Source organism: Pelobates fuscus, chromosome 12, assembly GCF_036172605.1.
Source record: "Pelobates fuscus isolate aPelFus1 chromosome 12, aPelFus1.pri, whole genome shotgun sequence".
Lineage (NCBI taxonomy): Eukaryota > Metazoa > Chordata > Amphibia > Anura > Pelobatidae > Pelobates > Pelobates fuscus.
Genome location: NC_086328.1, coordinates 34363694 through 34388735, shown reverse-complemented (window position 1 = coordinate 34388735; position 25042 = coordinate 34363694). Strand labels below are relative to the sequence as shown.

The 25042-nt window shown below is 43.5% G+C and overlaps 1 protein-coding gene across 1 annotated transcript in view; it reads right to left on the bottom strand.

Annotated features, from left to right (window-relative positions):
- The window catches only part of LOC134578593 (polycystin-1-like protein 2), a 124528-nt gene that overhangs the window by 36089 nt on the left and 63397 nt on the right, over nucleotides 1–25042 (bottom strand). Inside the window, exons 19-23 of the mRNA XM_063437561.1 lie at nucleotides 21902–22026; nucleotides 10846–10972; nucleotides 9095–9226; nucleotides 4623–4839; nucleotides 778–971 (exon numbers count right to left, since the gene is read on the bottom strand). Of these exons, the coding sequence (XP_063293631.1) occupies nucleotides 778–971; nucleotides 4623–4839; nucleotides 9095–9226; nucleotides 10846–10972; nucleotides 21902–22026 (795 nt within the window). The remainder of the gene's footprint in view (nucleotides 1–777; nucleotides 972–4622; nucleotides 4840–9094; nucleotides 9227–10845; nucleotides 10973–21901; nucleotides 22027–25042) is intronic.

The following is a 25042-nucleotide window of genomic DNA, read 5'->3' as shown; positions in this document are numbered from 1 at the left end:
CTTTATTTTCTGTTTTGTGATTACAATTTCCATCTAAGCATCTTAACGCAGCAGTTCCCGAATGGGATAATGTTTGTTGCATCCTAGACTAATCTTGATAGCACTGGTCAATATCTCCCAGTCAGATGAATAATTCTTATATTATATTTCCACGTATCAGAAGCACTTAGAAGGCATCATCGGACATCAATGCATGGATCAGAGCTTCCGAAGATTTTCAACCCACCACGAGCCTTAATTTAATACGTTTTCCAAATGATTCAAAACTGTTAGATAAAACAAAATATTCCGAATGATTTATCTACAAACATTCCAATGGACTTTAATGGTGAGTTCAGTAGATAGATTATTGGGAACGTTTTTCTCAATATTGAACCATTGAACAGTATTGAATTATTTGCTCAGCTTATTAAATTGAGGCCATAGTCACAGTTCACTAAATCGAGCAACTTAATATTATGCAATGTGTTTTGACTAAATACATCACCTACTTCACCTTCTTAAAAATATGTTGTTAACAAGTTTCTATTTTTGCCCACCACATCCTTATTCTTAGTATTGAGGTAGAAAGGTGGCCACACACCTTGTGTTAACTGTAAGGTGAACAATCCTAACACTAATGAATTTAGTAACGTGATTATTTTTTTGTTTTATTTTGTTCTCTTCTTCAGTCTTTGACGCTCAACCTTAAAGGAATGACTGGAATGAACATTGGCATACAATGTGTCTGTTGGATAAAAGTATACCTAAAACTGACTCTACATGAAAAGTACCTACCTTGCATCCAGTGTTATTCCAGTCTTGATTGACGTCATCCCAGAACACACACTGAGACATGAAGGAGGTTATGGCTATGGTAAGATTGCTTTTACTAGCCTTATCTTCATCCAGGTCAGGTTTCACAGTCAAGTAATATGTTCCTTCCCCCAGAAATAGATCCTCTGGGCTTATTACCCAAGAATACGAATTACCTAAGTAATACGAAAGATGAAGAATAACAACATCACCCAATGCAATGTGTCTTAATAGCATACACACATTTAATCTTGACTACATGCAAGTAATCGATTCATGTATTGACTAAAGTAAGCCCAGCAACTGTATTTTAGATAATTAATGGTCCATGCAGAATCCAATGCTAAGTCACTGGAGTTCTGGAGGGTTTAGCATGGACTTGGCATGGGCAATTTACTAGAAAGCACAAAGTCAGAGTCCCGACTGAAGTCGATTCTGGCTTATCTTGACAGTGTATAAAGATTGATTGACAACCCTCTATGTTAGGTGTAGGTCAAACCCTGATAGAGACAGAAACTCATTAAAAGGGATGGAGTATTACTGGTCCCTAGAATTGTTGGGCTTAAAAAAACTACAGAACACCAAACTGTTGGCCTACCATAGGCAATGAACAAGCCAAGTCAAGGAGTATTATTGGTCAAAGAACCAGATGTACTCACAAACACATACACTAGCCAGTGATAAGTACACTAGTATATATATATATATATATATATATATATATATATATATATATATATATATGGACTAATTTGGCTCTTATTTCTCCTCCACCTGACTTTTTTAGACATAAGGCAGAGTCTAAGGGTTAATCTAAGAGTGACGGCTGCAAGGAATTGGCAGTGTCTATGGAGGATCCTGCAATCTTGGGGGATCCCCCATAGATCTCACTGCTGTACTCTTGCACATGCACTAGGGTACAGCAGTTGCATCGGCTTCTGACACGAGAAAAGTGGCGCAGCTCACAAGGGACAGCTTCAGGTAAGTAATCTCCCTTTTACCTGTTCCCTGCGGCCGCAGGACCACTAGCAATAATTTCACATTTGGGGGACCTTGCGAATTCAGCAGAGTCCCCAGATGGTGAGAGTGATGCTTAAGCTTTTCAAATGATTCAATATTTTTAGAAAAAACATTCCAAATGATTTACCTACAGAAGCCACCATTTAAAATTATAATCTTTGGGAATTTTTGTAGATAAATCATTTGGAATTTGTTTTCCAACAGTATTAAATTATATATATTATAATTATATTAGCTTATTAAATCTAGGCCGTTGCTGGCTACTGTTTACCAGCCATCTGCTACTGGCTAAAATGCTAGTGAGTAGTGGCTATTTACCGAATGCAAAATGTTATCAGCAGCAACAGGAAGTCACTGGTTGCTGCAATTTAAAGTTAGTGGCGTAGTAGCAGCTAATGATTTATTACCTACTGAATGGTTTCCAGCCCTGTTGCTACTCATTACCGACTGTCCCTGAGCCAGAAAGCTGAATGGATAATTGTGGGAGAAACTATGAAAAATGTATGTATTTTTTTACATATTCATGTTTAAAGGCATAATATGTCTGACAAAGCTTTTCACCAGCCTCCTGCCTAGGGCAAAGAAGTTATCAAGAACTCTCTATCCGACTGGGAAAATGCGCGTAGGCTATATGGCATTACAACAAATCTCTAAAGAAGATTTCAAAACATATCAAATAAAATTAAAGGCCAGACACATGACGTAAAACAAGAAATTATTTATATATGTGCACTTGTCAAGATAATGAGCGATTGACATAGCAGACTGGACATGAAAGATAGTACCCGGCAGAGCAATGAATCACGGTTTAATACACTGTTGCTACGGTCAATCATAAATACACTGCGTGCAGAATTATTAGGCAAATGAGTATTTTGACCACATCATCCTCTTTATGCATGTTGTCTTACTCCAAGCTGTATAGGCTCGAAAGCCTACTACCAATTAAGCATATTAGGTGATGTGCATCTCTGTAATGAGAAGGGGTGTGGTCTAATGACATCAACACCCTATATCAGGTGTGCATAATTATTAGGCAACCTCCTTTCCTTTGGCAAAATGGGTCAAAAGAAGGACTTGACAGGCTCAGAAAAGTTAAAAATAGTGAGATATCTTGCAGAGGGATGCAGCACTCTTAAAATTGCAAAGCTTCTGAAGCGTGATCATCGAACAATCAAGCGTTTCATTCAAAATAGTCAACAGGGTCGCAAGAAGCGTGTGGAGAAACCAAGGCGCAAAATAACTGCCCATGAACTGAGAAAAGTCAAGCGTGCAGCTGCCAAGATGCCACTTGCCACCAGTCTGGCCATATTTCAGAGCTGCAACATCACTGGAGTGCCCGAAAGCACAAGGTGTGCAATACTCAGAGACATGGCCAAGGTAAGAAAGGCTGAAAGACGACCACCACTGAACAAGACACACAAGCTGAAATGTCAAGACTGGGCCAAGAAATATCTCAAGACTGATTTTTCTAAGGTTTTATGGACTGATGAAATGAGAGTGAGTCTTGATGGGCCAGATGGATGGATTGGTAAAGGGCAGAGAGCTCCAGTCTGACTCAGACGCCAGCAAGGTGGAGGTGGAGTACTGGTTTGGGCTGGTATCATCAAAGATGAGCTTGTGGGGCCTTTTCGGGTTGAGGATGGAGTCAAGCTCAACTCCCAGTTTCTGGAAGACACCTTCTTCAAGCAGTGGTACAGGAAGAAGTCTGCATCCTTCAAGAAAAACATGATTTTCATGCAGGACAATGCTCCATCACACGCGTCCAAGTACTCCACAGCGTGGCTGGCAAGAAAGGGTATAAAAGAAGAAAATCTAATGACATGGCCTCCTTGTTCACCTGATCTGAACCCCATTGAGAACCTGTGGTCCATCATCAAATGTGAGATTTACAAGGAGGGAAAACAGTACACCTCTCTGAACAGTGTCTGGGAGGCTGTGGTTGCTGCTGCACGCAATGTTGATGGTGAACAGATCAAAACACTGACAGAATCCATGGATGGCAGGCTTTTGAGTGTCCTTGCAAAGAAAGGTGGCTATATTGGTCACTGATTTGTTTTTGTTATGTTTTTGAATGTCATAAATGTATATTTGTGAATGTTGAGATGTTATATTGGTTTCACTGGTAAAAATAAATAATTGAAATGGGTATATATTTGTTTTTAGTTAAGTTGCCTAATAATTATGCACAGTAATAGTCACCTGCACACACAGATATCCCCCTAAAATAGCTATAACTAAAAACAAACTAAAAACTACTTCCAAAAATATTCAGCTTTGATATTAATGAGTTTTTTTGGTTCATTGAGAACATGGTTGTTGTTCAATAATAAAATTAATCCTCAAAAATACAACTTGCCTAATAATTCTGCACTCCCTGTAAAGTATGCATGTATTTTTTTTACCAGCAAGTTGTGGTTGTTATGGTGACAACATACACAACGCAGGTTTCTGTGCATTAGCAGCAAATGGCTAATCTATGCCTGGCCATTATTGTCAGCCAGGCTGCAAAACATAACCAACACGTTTGGAAACCAATCGGAGATTAGTTGCGACTACTAGCTATCGGCTGCTGTTATTAGTGACAGGTTATTGCAGGCACTTAGTGACAAAGTTAGAAATGAAATCGAGGAGTCTGGTTATGAGTTATACAGTATCCCACAAAGAAAGCAGAATAACCAGATAGACACAACATTTAAATTTGTGAGCTTCTTTGGAGAAGATGTTTAAAGAAAATTTAGGAAGTGGTATTTGCCTTGATCAATAAATATACTACTTTTTTTTATTCCTAATTTATTGACTCTCACCTTCCGCATTAGCCATATAAGTCGTGATGTCATAATTAGTTTCGTTTGGATAATACTCATATCCCAAGTAGAGAAAGAAGGGTACATCCCTGCTGGGCTCCAGATAAAAAACCAAAGGGATGCTGACAGAGGTCACATTTATTAGAAGAGTTGTGAAGTTGTCCAAATTTAAAACCGTCTTCACTTCACCGACTGGTGAAACTCTTGGCAGTATTATCTGTGAAAAAAAGATAAAATTGCAGTAAGGAACATGGGTGAATTGTACACCCAAGCAATCAGTCATAAACAGTGTAAAGGTTATTGGTCGTCATTCAAATGGAATTAGACTGTGTCCAGAATGGTCCAGGATTGTCCTCTATTCCTAATAAATATGGTTTCATATGTATCATGGTAATAGGACAGAGTCTGATCCTCGAGTTAGGAACTATGAATACTGTTCCTGTTGAAAAGAGGGACACTTATCCAGGGGCGGGCTGGGCCGGGGGGCAGGGAGGCAATTGCCCCCCAGGCCGCCCGAAATTATTTTAGGACCGGCCGCGGTGGGCCGGCCCTTTAAATGCTGCAGCCGCCGAGCGCTCTGTAAAGAGCGCTCAGACGGCTGCAGCTGCTTTTGCCTCCCTCCCCTCCCATGTAGGTGGCCGAACTGCACTCCGGTCCGCGGTCCCGGCCGGAGTGATGGGAAGGTGCACACTGAGTGTGCACTTCCTGTCAGTCCGGCCGGGTACAGGAAACAGAAACTCCTGTTCCGCGCGGAACAGGAGTTTCTGTTTCCGGTACCCGGCCGGACTGACAGGAAGGTGCACACTGAGCACCTTCCTATCACTCCGGCCGGGACCGCGGACCGGAGTGCAGCTCGGCCACCTACAGGGGAGGGGGTAAGAAGAAGGGGGGGGGAGGGAGTAAAAAAAGAGGGGAGGGGGGGAGAGTAAAAAGAGGGGGGGGAGAGTAAAAAGAGGGGGGGGAGAGTAAAAAGAGGGGGGGAGTAAAAAGAGGGGGGGGAGAGAGTAAAAGGAGGGGAGGGGGGAGAGTAAAAAGACGGGGAGGGGGGAGAGTAAAAAGAGGGGAGGGGGGAGAGTAAGAAGAGGGGGGAGAGTAAGAAGAGGGGGTGACAGTAAGAAGAGGGGGGGTGAGTAAGAAGAGGGGGGGAGAGTAAGAAGAGGGGAGGGGGTGACAGTAAGAAGAGGGGGGGAGAGTAAGAAGAGGGGGGGAGAGTAAGAAGAGGGGGGGTGACAGTAAGAAGAGGGGGGGGAGAGTAAGAAGAGGGGAGGGGGGGAGAGTAAGAAGAGGGGAGGGGGGGAGAGTAAGAAGAGGGGAGGGGAGGGAGAGTAAGAAGAGGGGAGGGGAGGGGGGAGAGTAAGAAGAGGGGAGGGGGGAGTAAGAGGGGAGGGGGGAGTAAGAAGAGGGAAGAGAGGGAGTAAGAAGAGGGAAGAGAGGGAGTAAGAAGAGGGGAGGGGGGATAATAAGAGGGGGGGAGTAAGAAGAAGGGGGACGTAAGAAGGAGGGGAAATAAGAGAAAGAGGGGGGTAAGAAGAAGAAGGGGGGAGTAAGAACAAGAGTGGGGAGTAATTAGAAGAAGGGGGGTAAGAAGAAGAGGGGGTAAGAAGAAGAGGGGGGAGTAAGAAGAAGAGGGGGGAGTAAGAAGAAGGGGGGTAAGAAGAAGAAGGGGGGTAAGAAGAAGAAGAAGAAGGAAGGGGTAAGAAGAAGAAGGAGGGGTAAGAAGAAGTAGGAGGGTTACGAAGAAGAAGGGGGTAGTAATAAGAAGAAGGGGGTAAGAAGAACAAGGGGGGGAGTAAGAAGAACACAGGGAGGAGGGGGGTAAGAAGAACACAGGGGGGGTGAGAACACACAGAGGGAGGAGTGAGAAGAACACAGGGAGGGTGGAGGGGGGATGAGAAGAGCACTAAGGGGCAGGGGAGAGCTCTAAGGGACAGAAGGGACAGCTCTATAGGACAGGGGGCAAGACAGGGAGCTCTTTAACACTACGCGCACACACACACACACACACACACACAATGCATCCCTATACATACACAGAAACACACAATGCACCCCTATACATACACAGAAACACACAATGCATCCCTATACATACACAGAAACAGAACATGCTTCCCTTACACACAGAGAAACACACAATGCATCCATTACACACACACACAATGCAACCCTTACACACAAAGACAATGCATCATTTGCACACATACACAGAAACATACAATGCAAACCCTTACACACACATGCAAACACACACACTGTTTTTCTTACATACACACAGAAACACAATGCATCTCTTACACTCAATGCACACACATACAGACACACACCTTGCATCCCTTATGCATACAAACACAGATTCACACAATGCATCCCTCACACACAACCAGAAACACATAATACATCCCTTATACACAAATACACACTGATTCCACTACACACAAACACACTGCATCACCTGCACAAACTGGTATCCCTATACACTACATACCATAAGCACACATATGAGATAACACATAACACATCCCCTACACACTCCACTCCCTGTGAGCGAGCTCATGGGTGGGTGGAACATATAAGTGGACTTATGAGTGGGCCTTATGGGCATACTCACCGTCAGGCACTGGGGCCCAGACCTTGAGCTGTGTAAGAGGCCCCCAAAAAATAGAGCTGCTTCCAATTCTCCCAGAACGTTGAATTTTGTGACCACAGTTGCAAACAGCCTCCAGAGGTCCTGTTCTACACCAGACCAGTGGAGCCAAACTGCAGCCCATCATCATCCTCATCTAATTGTAAGTAGGCAATCTAGTATATTATTAGTGACACTAATCTATAATTTACCTCACATTAAAGGGACACTATAGCTTAATGAAGTGGTTCTGGTGTCTATAGCTGGTCCCTGCAGGCTTTTTAATGTAAACACACACTGTGTGCAGCACTGGCGTTAGTTCATATGGCAGATCATATGGGTGGGGCATTGTGATGTCACATGGGGGGGGCGGCAAATTTATATTTTGTCTAGGGCGGCAAAAATCCTTGCACCGGCTCTGATCCTGGGCAGGTGCACCAGTCTACTGGTGACCCACAGGAGGGGAGTGCACTGATTGCACTGCACTCTCCTCCTGCCCAGACCCGTCTTGACTGCAGTGCAAGTGCCCTCTGCCCCTAATTTACAGTGGCTCACACTCACAACAAGCAGTGCCTAGAGCCCTTTGCAGAGACGGAAACAAAGGGGTTCTGTGGCAGCTGGCCGTCCTGCAAGCATTACATTAAACAGCTGTTCCCCATGCAGCCACAGGTGGCGTTGTGCTGGGAGACTGTGATTACTCTTCACTTCCTCCCAGCCTACAGAGCAGCGCATGGGGGAGAGAGGAGGAGGCATGATTTAATCTTGAATAAATCCTCTAAGCAAACCTTTATAAATTTGGGGGGGATCAGCTCTGTTTCCACAGTTTATTGGTGTTTACTCTCATCTCTGTATTAATATTGAGGGATGTCTAAGTAGTAACATCAGTGTGTGTCAGCAGGGCCAGCCGTTAGGGTGGGCAAGCTGTGCGGTCACGCAGGGTGCCATGACAACAGAGGCGCCCGGCGGCCAACACAGCTCACAAGTTGGGTACACCAGCATATTTAATTTAAACGATTCGCTGGTGGTCCACTGGTGCGCACCAGCAATAGGTGCAGTCAGATCATATCCTCTCCCTCGTGGTTCCGGCGCTCAGTTAGTGAGTCAGAGCACAGGCTCAGAGATTCTCAGCCTGTGCTCTGACAACATTGAAAGTCAGAGCCGTGAAGGAGCGGGTATGGCAAAGAGCTACTGATTAGCATAACATCAATATCCGTTATAAAACCAGGAAAAGGTGGGCATGGACGGTGAACTGATTTGGTGGCGCAATGGGCCACTTGACTGGTTTTGCCCCCCAGGCCTAAGGCTGCCAGCCCTCCCCTGCACTTATCACAGAGAAAGGAAATAATCTGGGGAGCAGTTGCCGCTCTCACCCCCTGTAGAGACACCTATGGAGGTAATATCTAGTGACAGCTACTTTGTTTGCATAAATCAGTGTTTAATAGTAAAAAATACAAACATATGCTCAATGTTCTGGTTTACACATTGTAGAATTTATTACATTGTAAGACGTATTGCAAACTCAGTCATCACCATTTTCTTTTATACCGTATATACAACATATATATACAACATTAATAATAGTAATAATAGTAATAATAAAACATTAATAATAGTAATAATAACATCAAAGTTATAAACCAGGAAAGGCACAGTTAGCTTATCCTTAATTTTCAAATATGTCCTGGGGCCGTACTTGCAAACTAGCTTTTGTGTTTTTACTCAAAAGCAGGGCTATCGTGTTTGCCTCAGTCTATAAATTATCATGTACAAATCAGTAACGGTGATGTTTACATTGTTTCAATACAAGATTCAGTGCCCACGGGTAATGGGTTAATGAAGAACTTCTCACTTCAATGTAGTCATCGAGGTTCTTAACAGGTATGACTGATCCATTAGTGCTGGTAAGGCTCAGTCCTCCTACAGATCCACTGACGTCAAGAGTGCCACTCGAGGGGAATGGATTTACTGAGAAACTCACCATCTGCAATAGATACAGCATAGCAGGATGAATAATAAGGTTGTGGGAGTTCAGGCAGTGAAAAAATATGATTTTACAAAGCACAGAGCTGCTGTGCCTGGTACGAAATAAACCAAGCTATTTTATTTTCTGTCCGATTGGCCTCAATTTTTTAGTTTAGATATAGGCCTCGATTTAATATTTTTGGATAAAGCTTTCCAAATGATTTAATATTTTTGGATCAACTTTAGAAATTATTGAATATTTTGTATAATGTTTTATTATTTTTTATATATATATCGATATATGTTTTATATATGATATATTTGATATTTTTATATTTTGGGGAAAATAAATACTATTAAAAGTTTATACAAGAATATTAAATCGTTTCAAAAGATTATGCACAGATATTATATTGAGGCCATAAGTCGCACAATTTTTGAGTTTAGTGAATACGTCTTTCAGACTCTCAGTATTAGAACGTTCATCAATAGTGAATGGAAAACAGAATATGAGAAGGACGTATAAACTAGTCAGTTAAGGGTTACAGAAATACCCAGAGTCAAGAACTAGCAAGGTCAATACCAGAAAAATCAGACAGGAACAAGGAACATACTAAACGGGTGCTAAGATCAGACACCACGATAGGGTACAGTAAATGGGGCCTATTAGGTGTTATTTGATTGGTCCACATAACACCTGTGACCTCAAAACGTGTGTGAATGGTCCACATAGAACCAGAAATGATGTGGCACCCATCTGCACCAATAGTTGTACTCTACAGTGCCCTCTGGCCCCCCTCCTTCGCGGCCCCACTTTGCAGCGCACAAAGGGTAAAAAAATCTTAATTTGCTCACCCGATTACAGCGCTGTTGTTCCTCGGCACACCGCCTCCTCCGACGTCATCCAATGGGGGAAACTAATGTGCATTCGCACGGCAAGCACCACATGCTCATTAGGCCCTCCCCATTGGAAAGCATTGTCCCAATGACTCTGGATGTCCTTATGTAGAGTGTGAGGACTTCCAGTGTCAGTTAGGGGACCTGGAGTCTGGTAAATTCCAGGAAGTGCCTCTAGTGGCCGTCTGGAGACAGCAACTGGTGGCTTTCTAAGTACCGCAATGTAAAAACATTGCATTTACTCTAAAACTACAATGTTTTAAGGGCAATAGGGACTCTGAACGAGCTCAATGAGCTAAAGTGGTCTGGGTGCCTCCAGTGCCCCTTTAAGGTGAACCTGTAAGCTAGTGAAGTAAATGGTAGCCGCATAGGCTAGGGAGTAAAAATGATTGCTGCGTATGTGCTGTAGGAGGTCTCTCCTGCTTTCCCGGTCAGTCAGATCTTTGGCACAGAGGTCTATGCTGAAGAATTGGTAGTCAGGTGGGAGACTTATTTGTAAATAGACTTTTCTCCCAATCTATAGTTGTGCTAGCATTTTTAACATATAAAATATTGTGCTCTTTAAAATGAGCATAAGTAGTGTGAATTCATTCTCAACCGTACAACAGATAGAAAAAAATGACCCATCATCCGAATGCCTATTTTTACAAAAATGACAGTGGCTGTCAAGAGAAAAGTTGATGCAGTCTGGAAGACTAGTGAAAAATATGTTTTGTATTCTCACGCAGATCATATACTTGCCCGCAGATCCACGGCATCATTACTTTCTGTAGAAAAACCAAGGGAAGAGAGAGGCGGTAAGGTGAAGGCGGCTGATTTTGAGTCCTGAATATTCACAGAAGCCCCATCCATATGGTCAGTTTGCAGTCTGTAGGAAAGCAAAAAAAATGATTGTTATTAAAAACAGTAATGAATATTGCAAGGCTGCACAAAGAAACCCAGTTACCTGTTATTGCTTATGCGTGTCAATATCAATAAGAGGCTTTTATACCAAGTGGATTGGAACACTCTAAACAATAGATTGCTTGTAACCAAGAGCTATTGCATATGGCTGGACTCCTAGTTGGAGTCAAACTGCAATTCCATGGATATTTACAGTCATTTGCCGCGTTTGTGGCTGCAAAAGGTTAAGCAAGTTGTTTTTTATCTAAAAAAAAAAAAACCTGCAAAGCATAAACTATTAAACATGTGAAAATATACTTGTTAATTTGTGTTGCATGTTTAAACCCCATGTAACAATTTTTCCCAGCAGTGTTGTTCATAAAGTTTTAAAATGCTCCCATCACTTATCAATTGATTACAAATAAATTGGGATTTTAGGATTGAGGTGTCAGCTGATGGGTTCATCCCTGAATCAAAATACGGTGCCTGCACCCTACTAGGACTATAATCACTACAATGAGCTGGAGTGGTTAGAATGCTTGGAAGGTCCCTTTAAGTGAGCAGGACTGATTGAGTCTCTTTGAGATGCGGTGGGATCTTATTGCATAAACTCTGCTAAAAAATGCCCGAACTTCAAATTTGAGCCTTTTTTCTTATTATGTTTTTTTTTTTAAATATATATTAACTCGTTAACCACAAATAAAGAAATAACTCCAACACAACAGAGTTAAAGAGTCTATTTTAAATAAAATGAGGTCTGAGCATTCTGCTATGTAGAAAAATATAAATGAAAAGTTTGAACTTTCCGGTAATACTTTGTACCCAATAAAAATAACAGTACGTTAAGATTGTTTGTTGTTGTTGCTTTTGTTAATTTAAAAAGTGTGTTGAAGAATTTACATTTGTTTTTATACAATCAACAAAAAAACAGAAAACCAGCAACAGAACATGCAGACAAATTAACAGATACATAAATTAGATAATGAACAGGAGTCAGGACTGTAAGTCACTTTGCTACTTAGTAACATTCAGCCAAGTCTAAACATGAAACTAAATGAGGAGGTCGTAAGATAGTAGCTGTACGGTCACCTCCTAAGCTTATTTCTTATTTCTTTCTTATTTCCTAAGCAATCTCATACTACAGGTTACATAGTTACATAGCTGAAAAGAGACTTGCGTCCATCAAGTTCAGCCTTCCTCACATTTGTTTTTTTGCTGTTGATCCAAAAGAAGGCAAAAAAAAAAAAAACAGTTTGAAGCACTTCCGATTTTGCAACAAGCTAGGAAAAATAAATCCTTCTTGACCCCAGAATGGCAGTCGGATTTTTCCTTGGATCAAGCAGCTATTACCCTACATTGAAAGATTATATCCTTGAATATTCTGTTTTTGCAAGTATGCATCTAGTAGCTGTTTGAACATCTGTATGGACTCTGATAAAACCACTTCTTCAGGCAGAGAATTCCACATCCTGATTGTTCTTACAGTAAAAAAAAACTTCCCTTTGCCTTAGATTAAATCTTCTTTCTTCCATTCTAAACGCATGGCTTTGTATCCTATGTAAAGTTCGGTTTGTGAATAGATTTCCACACAATGGTTTGTATTGGCCCCGAATATATTTGTATAATGTTATCATATCCCCTCTCAGGCGACGTTTTACTAAACAAAATAGGTTTAACCTTTCTTCATAGCTGATATGTTCCATTCCTTTTATTAATTTTATAGCCTGCCTCTGCACTTTTTCTAGTGCCATAATATCCTTCTTTAGAACAGGTGCCCAAAATTGCACAGCATATTCAATATGTGGTCTTACCAGTGATTTATAAAGGGACAAAATGATATTTTTGTCCCGAGAATGAATGCCCTTTTTCATGCATGACAATACCTTACTGGCCTTGACCACTGCTGATTGACATTGCACATTGTTGCATAGTTTGTTGTCTATAACAATTCCCAAGTCCTTTTCGTGTGTTGTTATCCCTAATTCACTTCCATTAAGGGTATACGTTGCTTGTGTATTCTTTACGCCGAAGTGCATAACTTTGCATTTTTCAACATTAAATTTCATCTGCCATTTGAGTGCCCAGTCCTCCAGTCTATCTAAATCCCTCTGCAGCAAAGTAATATCTTGCTCACATTGTATTATTTTACAAAGTTTTGTGTCATCTGCAAACACTGAAACATGACTTTCAATGCTGTCTTCAAGATCATTTATACACATGTTAAATAGAAGGGGTCCCAGAACAGACCCCTGTCCAGGTTGAAAATTTACCATTAACGACAACTCTTTGTACTTTGTTTTTAAGCCAATGTTCTACCCAAGAACAAGCATTTTCATCTAGACCGATTTCCTTGAGGTTACCAACCAAATGGGCAGTAGGAGAGGACCCATGTGCAGGAGCCAAAGCAGGACATATGGTGCCACAGTACAGTGGAAAAGGCAATTCTAGTTCAACAGATAAAGTGCAGACTGGGCACTAGCTGTTTAACTCTCTTTATATTACAAATTGGAATAACAGACACTAGGCTATACACAAAGAGAACTCAGTCTCTGAGATAACTCAGTCAGCCTTCCGATTTGTATTCATGCTGTATGGGGTGGTCTATCTAGCAGATTTTAAAGCTCTCTGTTCACAACCTCAGTTCTGTTCAGAGCACAGGTTTTTTACTTGTATTTTATTTACCAACTTTCAACTTATCAAAGCAGCTAGCTGAACTACAGATCCCAGAAACTGTATTACTTACACTATAGTGTTCCTCTGCCCCCATGCCCTCCACCTCCCACTGCAGCACTTAAATGGTTAAATAGCCCCCAAAAAACTTACACCATATTCTGGTTCTGTTTCTGCCTAATTTTTCTGTTTGCTTTTTTGGTTGCAATTAACCATTTGTAACAGGGGCAGAATCCCTACAGATGTAGCAGTTTACAATGGCACACTAGAGTTTATGGGCTCACCCTTTGCCACCCATGAGGGGAGTGAGAGCAGTAAGGGCACAAGCAGAAGTGAACTGAGGCAGGGGTCAAGTCCTGGGGAATAAAGTGTGGGAACTCACTCGAGTTCCACCCCCACCCCACCACCAAAAAAAACCCAAAACTTTTATGCATATATAAACACGTACACACACACTCAGGTGCACACATACACTTACAGACACACACGTACACTCACAGACACACAAAGACACACACACACAAATTCACAGATAGACACACATACACTCACAGACACACACACTCCCAGACACACACCCAGACACACACACTCACAGACACCAACACACAAATACACATACATACACTCACTCCCAGACACACTCCCAGACACACACACACACTCCCAGACAAATACACATACATACACTCACAGACACACTAACTCACAGACACATACACACACACATACACTCCCAGACACACACACACACACACAAGAATTATGGCATATTTTTTTAAAAAATAAAAATGTCCACCCAGCCTCCCTACCTGGAGAGCTGGCGTGTTTCTTTCGACAAAACACATCAAACTTCATAGTAACACAAAAAATATTCCCCTCATCCCATCCTCTCCCCATTCCTCCCAAAAATATGTTTTAGCTAAAGAAAAATATATAAATAAAACAATTAATCACATTAGGCGTAACAGTGGAAAAAAAAAGTTATGGACACATTGCAAATAACAGCAGAGTTGTTTGGGATAAGCATGAGGCTGTATTAATAAAACCTTTTTTGCAGATTTATAGCATCAACAGCTAGTAAAAGTGGCAGTCTGGGTGGGCCGATCAGTTCATATCGGCTGTCCAGTGGGGCTTCAGTGCGGCCGGCTCTTGTCTCGCTGTCAGACTCGGCGAGGGAGCTGTGTCCTCTCTGCTCCCTCTCGCCGTGTGGGCTGTCTGCTGATGCCGGGAGCCGGAAATTCTGTCATATTCCGGCTCCCAGCATCAGCAAATGGCGCGCGGCGAGAGGGAGCAGAGAGGACACAGCTCCCTCGCCGCTGTCACGTTTAAACATTTGTTATGAAGGAACACAACTGCAGATTTCGTATAGTTTGAATATTTATTATAAAAAGTAAAAGGTATTGACTTTAATTCCAATTTACAGGTACTGTAGCTTTAAGTAATAAACGATAACTGAAGTCCACAATTATAGGCACTGTAGCTTTAAGTAGTAAACGATAACTGAAGTCCACAATTATAGGCACTGTAGCTTTAAGTAGTAAACGATAACTGAAGTCCACAATTATAGGCACTGTAGCTTTAAGTAGAAAACGATAACTGAAGTCCACAATTATATGCACTGTAGCTTTAAGTAGTAAACGATAACTGAATCAGATAGAGTCCTTTAGAAGTAGTAATTAATTAGGTGATAAGAAGTTACATTAGCTGTTCCATAGACTTTAACTGAAGTAAGATAGATGCAGCTAACTGAGACAAAGTATGAGTTGAAGTTAGCTGTAACGGGTTTGTTTTAACGAAGGACTTTGGAGACAGGAAATAACAGCTTTGTGATGCAACGCTTATCACAGAGGTTTTACTTAGCTTCCGGCACATAGAACACTGGTTCCCGAGATCTCCTCAGAGGCGGTTTATCCTGAATGGAGAGAGTTCAGCTTTAGTCGTGGATGAGGAAAGGTGAAGGGAACTTGAAGTCTTCCAGTCCGGTCCGGTAACAGAGGGCTTTCACAACGATGTTGCAGCCGGTTTGTGAGTACGGAACGTAGTTCAATAATCCAGCGTCGATCAGCTGGTGCGGTCAGATTAAATAGGGAGACCGTGTCATAAAGAGGTGTGGCTAAGCTCCGTGGAACCAGGAAGTAAGAGGATATCATAATTAAGGCATGACAGTATACCCTCCTTAATGAGCAACCTCTGGGTGCTATTGACTTGGCTTAGCAGGGTAACGTTTGTGAAATTTGGAAATTAATTTGTCAGCATGAACGACAGAGGAGTTTTCCCATGTATCTTCATCAATTCCATATCCTTTCCATCTGATGAGGTATTGTAAGGAGCCACGATGGATCCTTGAATCCAGTATACTTTAAATTTCGTATTCTTCTTCACCCTGGACCAATATGGGATCAGGAGAAGTAGTGACATTTCTTTGGAAAGGGTCAGGATGATGAGGCTTCAACAAGGACACATGAAAAACAGGATGTAGCTTTAAAGTTGGTGGAAGTTTCAATTTAACAACATTACGGTTGATAACCGATATTATCGGAAAAGGACCAAGGAAAAGAGAACTTAACTTCTTTGATGGACGATTTGTAGAGATGTTCTTTGAGGAAAGCCAGACAAGATCACCGATTTTATAAGAAGGTGAAGGTTGTCTTTTTGTATCAAAAAACTTCTTTTGATTGGAGGAGGCCAATTCTAGATTCTCATGCAATTTCTTGAATAAAGAGGACATATGAGTTTGTAGATCTCTGACATAAGTGAGAATTCTTTCGTTAGTAACTTGCAGGTCTTGTACACCTTGGGCTAGTGTATCAACTCTTTGATTCAGCGTAGTTATAGTAGAATCGAAATCTGCTGGATCCATTACAATGGCTGGATTATTCTGTCACGTTTAAACATTTGTTATGAAGGAACACAACTGCAGATTTCGTATAGTTTGAATATTTATTATAAAAAGTAAAAGGTATTGACTTTAATTCCAATTTACAGGTACTGTAGCTTTAAGTAATAAACGATAACTGAAGTCCACAATTATAGGCACTGTAGCTTTAAGTAGTAAACGATAACTGAAGTCCACAATTATAGGCACTGTAGCTTTAAGTAGAAAACGATAACTGAAGTCCACAATTATATGCACTGTAGCTTTAAGTAGTAAACGATAACTGAATCAGATAGAGTCCTTTAGAAGTAGTAATTAATTAGGTGATAAGAAGTTACATTAGCTGTTCCATAGACTTTAACTGAAGTAAGATAGATGCAGCTAACTGAGACAAAGTCTGAGTTGAAGTTAGCTGTAACGGGTTTGTTTTAACGAAGGACTTTGGAGACAGGAAATAACAGCTTTGTGATGCAACGCTTATCACAGAGGTTTTACTTAGCTTCCGGCACATAAAACACTGGTTCCCGAGATCTCCTCAGAGGCGGTTTATCCTGAATGGAGAGAGTTCAGCTTTAGTCGTGGATGAGGAAAGGTGAAGGGAACTTGAAGTCTTCCAGTCCGGTCCGGTAACAGAGGGCTTTCACAACGATGTTGCAGCCGGTTCGTGAGTACGGAACGTAGTTCAATAATCCAGCGTCGATCAGCTGGTGCGGTCAGATTAAATAGGGAGACCGTGTCATAAAGGGGTGTGGCTAAGCTCCGTGGAACCAGGAAGTAAGAGGATATCCTAATTAAGGCATGACAGCCGCGTCTGACAGCGAGACAAGAGCCGGCCGGGGGGGGGGGGGGGGGGATCCTTCAGGTGGCCATTAGGCCACCTCTTGGGCCCCCCATGACAGGGGGAACACGGGGACATTTTGGGGCGGCATTTTTTGCCGCCCCCTGAGTGCCTGCAGGACCACAAACGGGAACGGCGTTCCTGCTCTAAAAAAAGTGCAGGAACGCCGTTCCCACGCATTCCTGCAGGACTCGAGCCCTGAACTGAGGTGAGAACACACACAGGTTTCTTGATTACAATCAGGCAAGGTCTCATGAGTGGGAGGAAGGAATGGGTTCCGAGCCAGTTGCTGCCATCTATCTAATCTTACTCCAGATCCAGAATGCGGGCTGCCTTCCTCGCGGGATGATGATGGAAGCAATTGTTTCAGCCTGCTATGGGTTTAGCCACAGGACAGCAGCAAAGGAAGGAACACTTCCCTATGGTGGCTGAGTATGCCAGAAAAAAAGGGCCTGATCAGGGCCGCCATCAGGGCATGACAACATTAACGGTTGCATGGTGTGTCTGTGAAATGCATGGTGTGTCTGTGAAATGCATGGTGTGTCTGTGAAATGCATGGTGTCTGTAAGCCTCATGGAGGGCGTCTGTGTACTACGTGGAGTGTGTCTGAACAGCAGAGAGTGAAGGGTGTCTTCGAATTGCATAGAGGGGATATGTGAACTTCGTAGTTTGTCTCTGCATAGTACACTGAAGGTGTGTCTGTGAGCTGCATGGATTATGTCTGTGAGCTGCATGGATTGTGTCTGTGAACTGCATGGATTGTGTTTGTAAGCAGCATGGTGTGTGAATGTGTTTTTAAACTACATTTTTCATTGGCAAGTGTCTTATTGAGCCACTATTAGGACCCGTCCAGTCAGGGCCTGGATAGGGCTGCCAGGCAGTGAGGGCAAGGAAAGAAATTGAGGGCAGTAATATGACAGGGCCCAGCACTTTAGGAGCCAACATAGGGCCCTTCCACAGTGTGTGGATAACAAGGAATATGAGAATATAGGGGGAAGGCAGGGGTGAAATGGCCACGTATTTGGGGGAGGAAGGAGTTGTATGTGCCAGTCTAAATCAAAAAGAGAGGTGATTAGTTGGCAGACAAATGTGACAAATCGAATAGTGGAATAGAGAGGGTTCATAGGCAGGCAAATGTGGCAAACCTAATTTGGTCAGGGAGAAGGTTAATTGCCTAGGAAAGGAGAGGGTGAACTGGCATGGGAATGTAGGGTCTTGTGACTATAGAGTTAGTTGTTTTGCAGAGGCAAGTAGGGACATTTTTGTGAATTAGAGGTTTCTGGAGCAGTAGGGGGCACTAAATAAAGCACTTGGGCCCTCTGTTTATTAGTTCCAATACTGACGTACAACTTGTTACTAATTCCTTCCCGTAACACAGCTTATGCTCATAACAATGTGGTCCCCACACTGCCACAGGTTCCTACGAAATTCTGTTTAAACAAAACACACATCCCACTCAATGGTAATGAATCTAGAAAACAAACAGGCAGTGTGATTGCGGGCAGCACACAGGAATCCTGACATACTGAGTTACAAAAATGATTACGTTGTACCAGTGTGTGACTCAGATTGTGCAGAGATTTAAGAACTCCCAGTTAGATAGGAGGATGTTAACTGCTCTGGTTCCAAATCAAAGAAGATGATTAATATGATAGTGTTTCCATGATGTCTGATTATTTTACAGTGTGCTTTCGGAATTGATAATATTTAACAAGAAAGCATAACACAAACAAGTCTTCTCAACCTTCTTACCATAATTATAAATGCAAGTGGTTCTGTCTGGTTTCCTTCCTGTTAAGATTTTTACCCTCTTTACCCCAAGCAGTTACAGTCAACCATACCTCCCAAGTGTCCCTATTTAGGAGGGACAGTCCCTATTTTGGTCTAAATCCTACAGTCCCTCATTCTAAAAGCTCCATATTGTTGCAGTGTCTGAGTGTATAACAGAGCTCCACAGCAATAATACTCGCAGTAATGTGTCTTTGAACGACAATAAATATGTTTAGAAATCAGTCAGTGCAAATATGTTACATTGTTCTTAATTACGTTGCTATTAGTAAGTCATCCGATGGAGGGAATTAATGCTCTCCTATGGGGATTTCAGAGTGTGAAGACGGCCAGCATCATTTAAAGGGACACTGTAGGCACCCAGTCCACTTCAGTTAATTTAAGTAGTCTGGGTGCTGTGACCATATTGCACTTAGTGCTGCAATGTAAAACATTAGTCGTTCCCGAAAACTGCAATGTTACATTGCAGCTCTAAGACTGCACTCTGTAGCTGTTTAACAGACAGCCACTTGAGGGCTTCTGGAATCCAAACGGACCTTGGTCCATTATCTGACGCTGGACGTCCATACGGACCATCAGCGTCAGATTTTCCCCATAGGAAAGCATTGAATAATGCTTCCTATGGGGAGGTCTAATGTGTGCTCGGCCATTGCCGCGCATGTGCATTAGGTCTCACCTGTCGGCTGACGTCGGCGGGGGAGGAGGGTGAGTGGAACCTGACCTAGCACCAAGGGACATCGGCGCTGGATTCAGGTAAGTGGCTGAGGGGGTTTAACCCCTTCAGTCCTGCGTGAGGGGAGGCGCGAGGCACTAATAACCCTATATTGCCAGGAAAACGGTTTTGTTTTCCTGGCACTATAGGATCCCTTTAAGGGACCAAGAGTCCAGTATACTCCCGAAAGCTGTCTGGTAGAGAGCCACTAGAGGCTGTCTTAGTGCTGCAATGTAGTTATTGCAGTTTCTATGGAACTGCAATGTTTTACATTGCAGGATTAAAGGGGACAGGGGCACTGCAACCAGTCCACTTCAATGAGATGAAGTGGTCCGGGTGCCTATAGTGTCCCTTTTTTTTTTTTTTCAATTCTTTATTTTTGATCACTCAGCATGTTGATAAGGCAATACGGTACAATATGTGGGCTAAAGCCCCAAGAGTTCACATTTAACAATACATGTATAATTAGTAGTTGGGTTACAGTCCCATGCTGAGTGGGTTTTAGTTTTTTTTTTTTTAACAAGTAGGACAACATTAAAATACAATAAATTGACAATCCCTTGAGCGCAGAAGTAGAGGAAAGGTAAAATAAGGGCATCATAAGTAGTAAACGCTTAAGTGCATCAGGGGAAGAGGAACCCCCTCCAGGGATTTATCACGGTGAGTCACAGGTGTTTGTGGTGGAGTCTATGGCATCCTGAAAGATTGAGCAGTGTTCTTGTTGGTGGCGTTCAGGTTGTGTCACCTGCTTGCGTCGGGTGTCGAGAGGACCTGGGTATAAATTCTTTTGTCGCGGTGAGGTCCAGCCTGGACAAGGTGGTCGATGGCTCTGGTCGTGTGACCGTCAGGCCTAGTTGGTTCAGATATGTGTCCAGCTCTTGTAGGCTTCTTGCTCGGAAGGTAGTCCCTTGAAATGTGAAGGTGATGAGCCTTGGAGTTCCCCAGCGATACTGAATATTGTTGGATCTTAGATGTTGTAGGCTTGGTTGCAGCGATTTGCGCCAGCTTAGGGTGCTTCTCGTTAGGTCAGGAAACAGAAGTAGTTGAGAGTCTTCGAATGTTAGAGGGGTTTTCCCTCGGGTCGCTGCTAAGACCGCAGTCTTGTCCTGATAGGATTGAAATCTCACAATAATATCGGCTGTGGCGGTGGAGGGTGCGTTGGTCGGCTTGGGCAGGCGGAACAGTCCGTCCATTTTAAGCAGTTTTGACTGTTTTGGTTGCATTAGCGTTGCTATCAGGCGCCTCATATAGTGTGGGAGGTCTGCTAGCCCTATATCATCCGACACCCCTCTAACCTTTAAGTTGAGTCTCCTTCTGTGGTCCTCCAAGGCCTCCACCCTCTCTGCTGTGCCTATTTGTTGTTTCTGGAGGTCAGACATTCTGTGTTCCAGGGTGGTTAGACGTGTGTCTTGGGAGGTAGCTTTAGTTTCCAAGTGGGTGAGCCTCGTGGTGGCCCCCTCCATTGCCTCCTTGAAGTGAGCTCGGTCGGCCGCCAGGTCTTGTCTGAGCTCCATAAACATTTTCGTTAGTAGGGCTGCAGTGACAGGTTCTTCTGCCTGGAAGGTTTTGATTGTGTGCCCTGTGGGCTGGCTGAGCGATGCGCCTGCTTCTGGGTCTGGGTAAAAATCTCCAGATGAATCGGAGTACCCGTCGTCTCCCAGCGCCATTTTCCCCCATGCGGCCTTCTGCGAGTTCCGCAGGAGTTCGCCGATATCTTGGCTGAGCGGCGTTTTGTCCGGTCGTGGTTTTTTATTTTTCTTGCCCATGTTCTTTGCCACGATCTGTGGGTCGGATTTGGGAAAGGTAGGTGCCTGATTTCCACCGTTAATTCGGGTTTTTGTCCTATAGTGTCCCTTTAACCTTTTAGTTTGCACAGTTGCTTACAATCCCCTGGTGGCTTGGCTTAGTATTACCACACAGCTAAGGATGCTGACCTCAGGGAAATAGGATGAGGCAGAGACCACATGTCAAAATATTTTACAATTGTGTGGTTGCTTCAATAAATCAGCAATGTATTCTTTTCACCCACCTGTTTATATACATGGTAGCAGAGGGTGTAGTCAGGATTATGGGCTCATTATCTGGCAGTTTCCCAATTAGCAACGCACTCTGCAGATTTTCCACTGCGCTTAGAAGATGGAGTGACACTGTATTCTGAAGAGAGAAACAAAAAGAGATTACATTATACATGGCACATTATGTGGTAGTGGTGAGACAGCCAGTTGCATTTGGTCTACTGACAGTCTCAGTGCTGCATCGACTGGGTGATCACTATGGCCGCCCACTGGAGTACTGTTTGAAGGTTTTTATTGTAATATACATATATTACAATAAAAACCTTCAAACAGTTTGTGAGTGGATTTTGATACCATCACCACTTAATAACGCGAGGGTCTCTACTTCTGATTTTCAATCATTTAATAACATGTGTAAGCTATACTGTCCATCCCCTTTTTTGGTTTGTCTAAGGTGCACACTACTATCTACAGAGGAGGACCTACATTTATTTTAACCTACTGTATGTCACGAACGCACCCTACTTTAAGAGTGTGTGTGACATAGTTGTGGCGGTGAAAGGGTTAAAGTTCACTATTTATCTGCACTAGACCGGAAATAATGACAAAATCCCTCTTAAAACCACCCACACTTAAGCATAATAATATAACTATTAGTTTTTTAACGCTGCCACCACCAAGACAATTTATAAATGGGGTGCCTTGGTCCCCCTGGTAAATCAGTAATAAAACCCCACCAAATATAACTAAGCACAATATTCAAGTAATTGCAACAATACTCATTAGTCTCTTCAGGTAACGTGATTCTTTACCAGACAAAGGCAGAACTTAATAAAGGAATATTTATTATGAGCAAAAAATAGTCACAGTGCATACAAAAATATAAATGACAATCAAAATTATTTACACCAGGTTCAAAAGGGGAATGCTGGGCGGGGCAGACGTGTGGGACTTGAGCTCCCGGGCCTTTCTAACTCTGAAGCGGGACAACCCTGACTAATCGACTAATAAATGCTATTGAAAGGCATTATCTGGAAGCGGGATACTTGAGCCACACGCAGACACCCGAATCTAGCCTGTAACCCGATGAAGATCTGAGCCACGCTACTGCGGCCTACTGAATAAGGGCTGGGGAGAGGCGGCCGACCTCCCTGCCTTTAAATACTCGGTCTGGTTCAGCGGCAACCCTACCCCCCCCCTCTGGACCGGCGGGGGACATCCCGGTCCTCGCTGGGGGCGTTAACCCCCATATTATCGCCTTCCCAAGCGACCAAACCACCAGCCACACGCGACAAGATGGCGGCTCAGAAGCAGCCTAGGACCCAGCGAACACCAATTAAGCCGCCCACGCACACGCTAGAGTTTGTAAGCCGGCTATGCAACTATCTCTGGGCAAAGCTCAAGGACAAGAGACAGACCTACAAGCTAGCGGTGAGAGCGGTTAAGGCGTGGATACGCCCGGCTACCCGGCGCCACCTGCAGGAGTACCCATCCTGTAACTCCCGAGCGGCCTCAAGATGGAAACAAAGCCGAAGATCAATATGGCGGGAAACGGCGCCGGGGCCCTCGGACAGCTACGCTCACAACCCCAAGCCTCTAAACAGGACAGATCGAGACACTCATCCAAACTCCCAATCAGCGGCACCAACACCTCTGCACCGGCACAGCGTGAGCCCTCACAATACTCACACAACCAGCCACGACGCTGACCAGCCCCAAAGTCTGCATCCCTGGGACGCATGGGAACAGCTCCCAGCAGCACCACCGAAGGAAGCAGCTGCAGGAATTGCCCTGCGACAGCTCACCGAGAGGCCTGCACACCTTCTGCCACGTGGGGGCATCGGCTGAGAAGGGCCAGGTGACAAGACTCATGGGACTTTTGCAGCAACATGGATGTGTAAGAGTTGAACTTTACGGACTCTCATTTTTTCATTTTAGCTCGACATGTAATTAATATGTGTAATCCCATGCCAACATTAACCCTTACTCGTAACGTTATATATATATATATATTTTTTTTTTTTTAAGATTTACGTATATCACGTTCTATATGTTATTACCTCGCTAGTTACTTACACTATGAGGCCTAACCAATCGTCCACTATTGAGGGCAGTGAATAGAAGCGCTTGTACAAGCCTGTTTAAAATCATTTCTCTGAAAATGTACAGCCACGCTGTTAGGCAAACGCAGCACACCCACACAATGCAAGGCTAACCAGTCTAAAGCTGTATGAATGTTTCATCTCTTGAAAAAGCAATGCCAAATAACCACAACCTTAAACTCCACTCCTGCTGTTGTAGGCATGTCTAGCCTAGCCTCCTCTAATACACGCGACCTTTGAAGCATAGACTGCTACACTACTAGATTTTTGTTTTTGTTGTCTGCACAGCATGTAACCCGCTGCCCCAGTATACCCCATAAGGGTGCTCTCTCAGTGAATGCTACACGCTTAAACCCATAATATCAAACATACTATCAGTTAACAGGTACCAACTGTTAACATACACTATATAGCCTGGTGGTCTTATTACAGGGTTGTTATACCTAACTAAACTCTTAAAGCGAATAAGCATATGTGGTTACCCGTCAACCAGCTAAAACCCCCACACACCCTGCCTGTTTAACATGAGTCGCTATCTTGTAATACATTACTGTTACACAATTATGCTAGAATACGTGCTTGAGGGGGCGGAGCTAAGCAGGCAAACTGAATGGAAGCACATTTCATGAGCTCCTGCAGAATAGGCCCAAATTCTACAGAAAACCGGCAACCGACTGTTACGATTCCCCTACAAACCGGCCAGTAGGCTGGGGGAAGCAACCGTGAACATGCCGGTACCAATCTTGAAGACAGACACGACCGGGAACCGTGGCAACGAACTGAGGCCTAGTGGAATTGGGAGGGGAGGGACGGCCGCCTTCCCGCCTGATCCCAACACTGACAAGCGAGTGCAAAACACGCACCCCCCCCCCCCTATGGACCGGCGGGGGATATCCCGGTCCCCACCAGGCGGGCTGCCCCGAACCCTACACCAACAGAATGACACACTGACCACCATAAGAGACGAGGGGACGGGAACGCCCAAGATGGCGGACAAGCGACGGCGGCCTCCGGATGCAAGGGACACTGGGCACTGCGCAAAAGACTCCATCA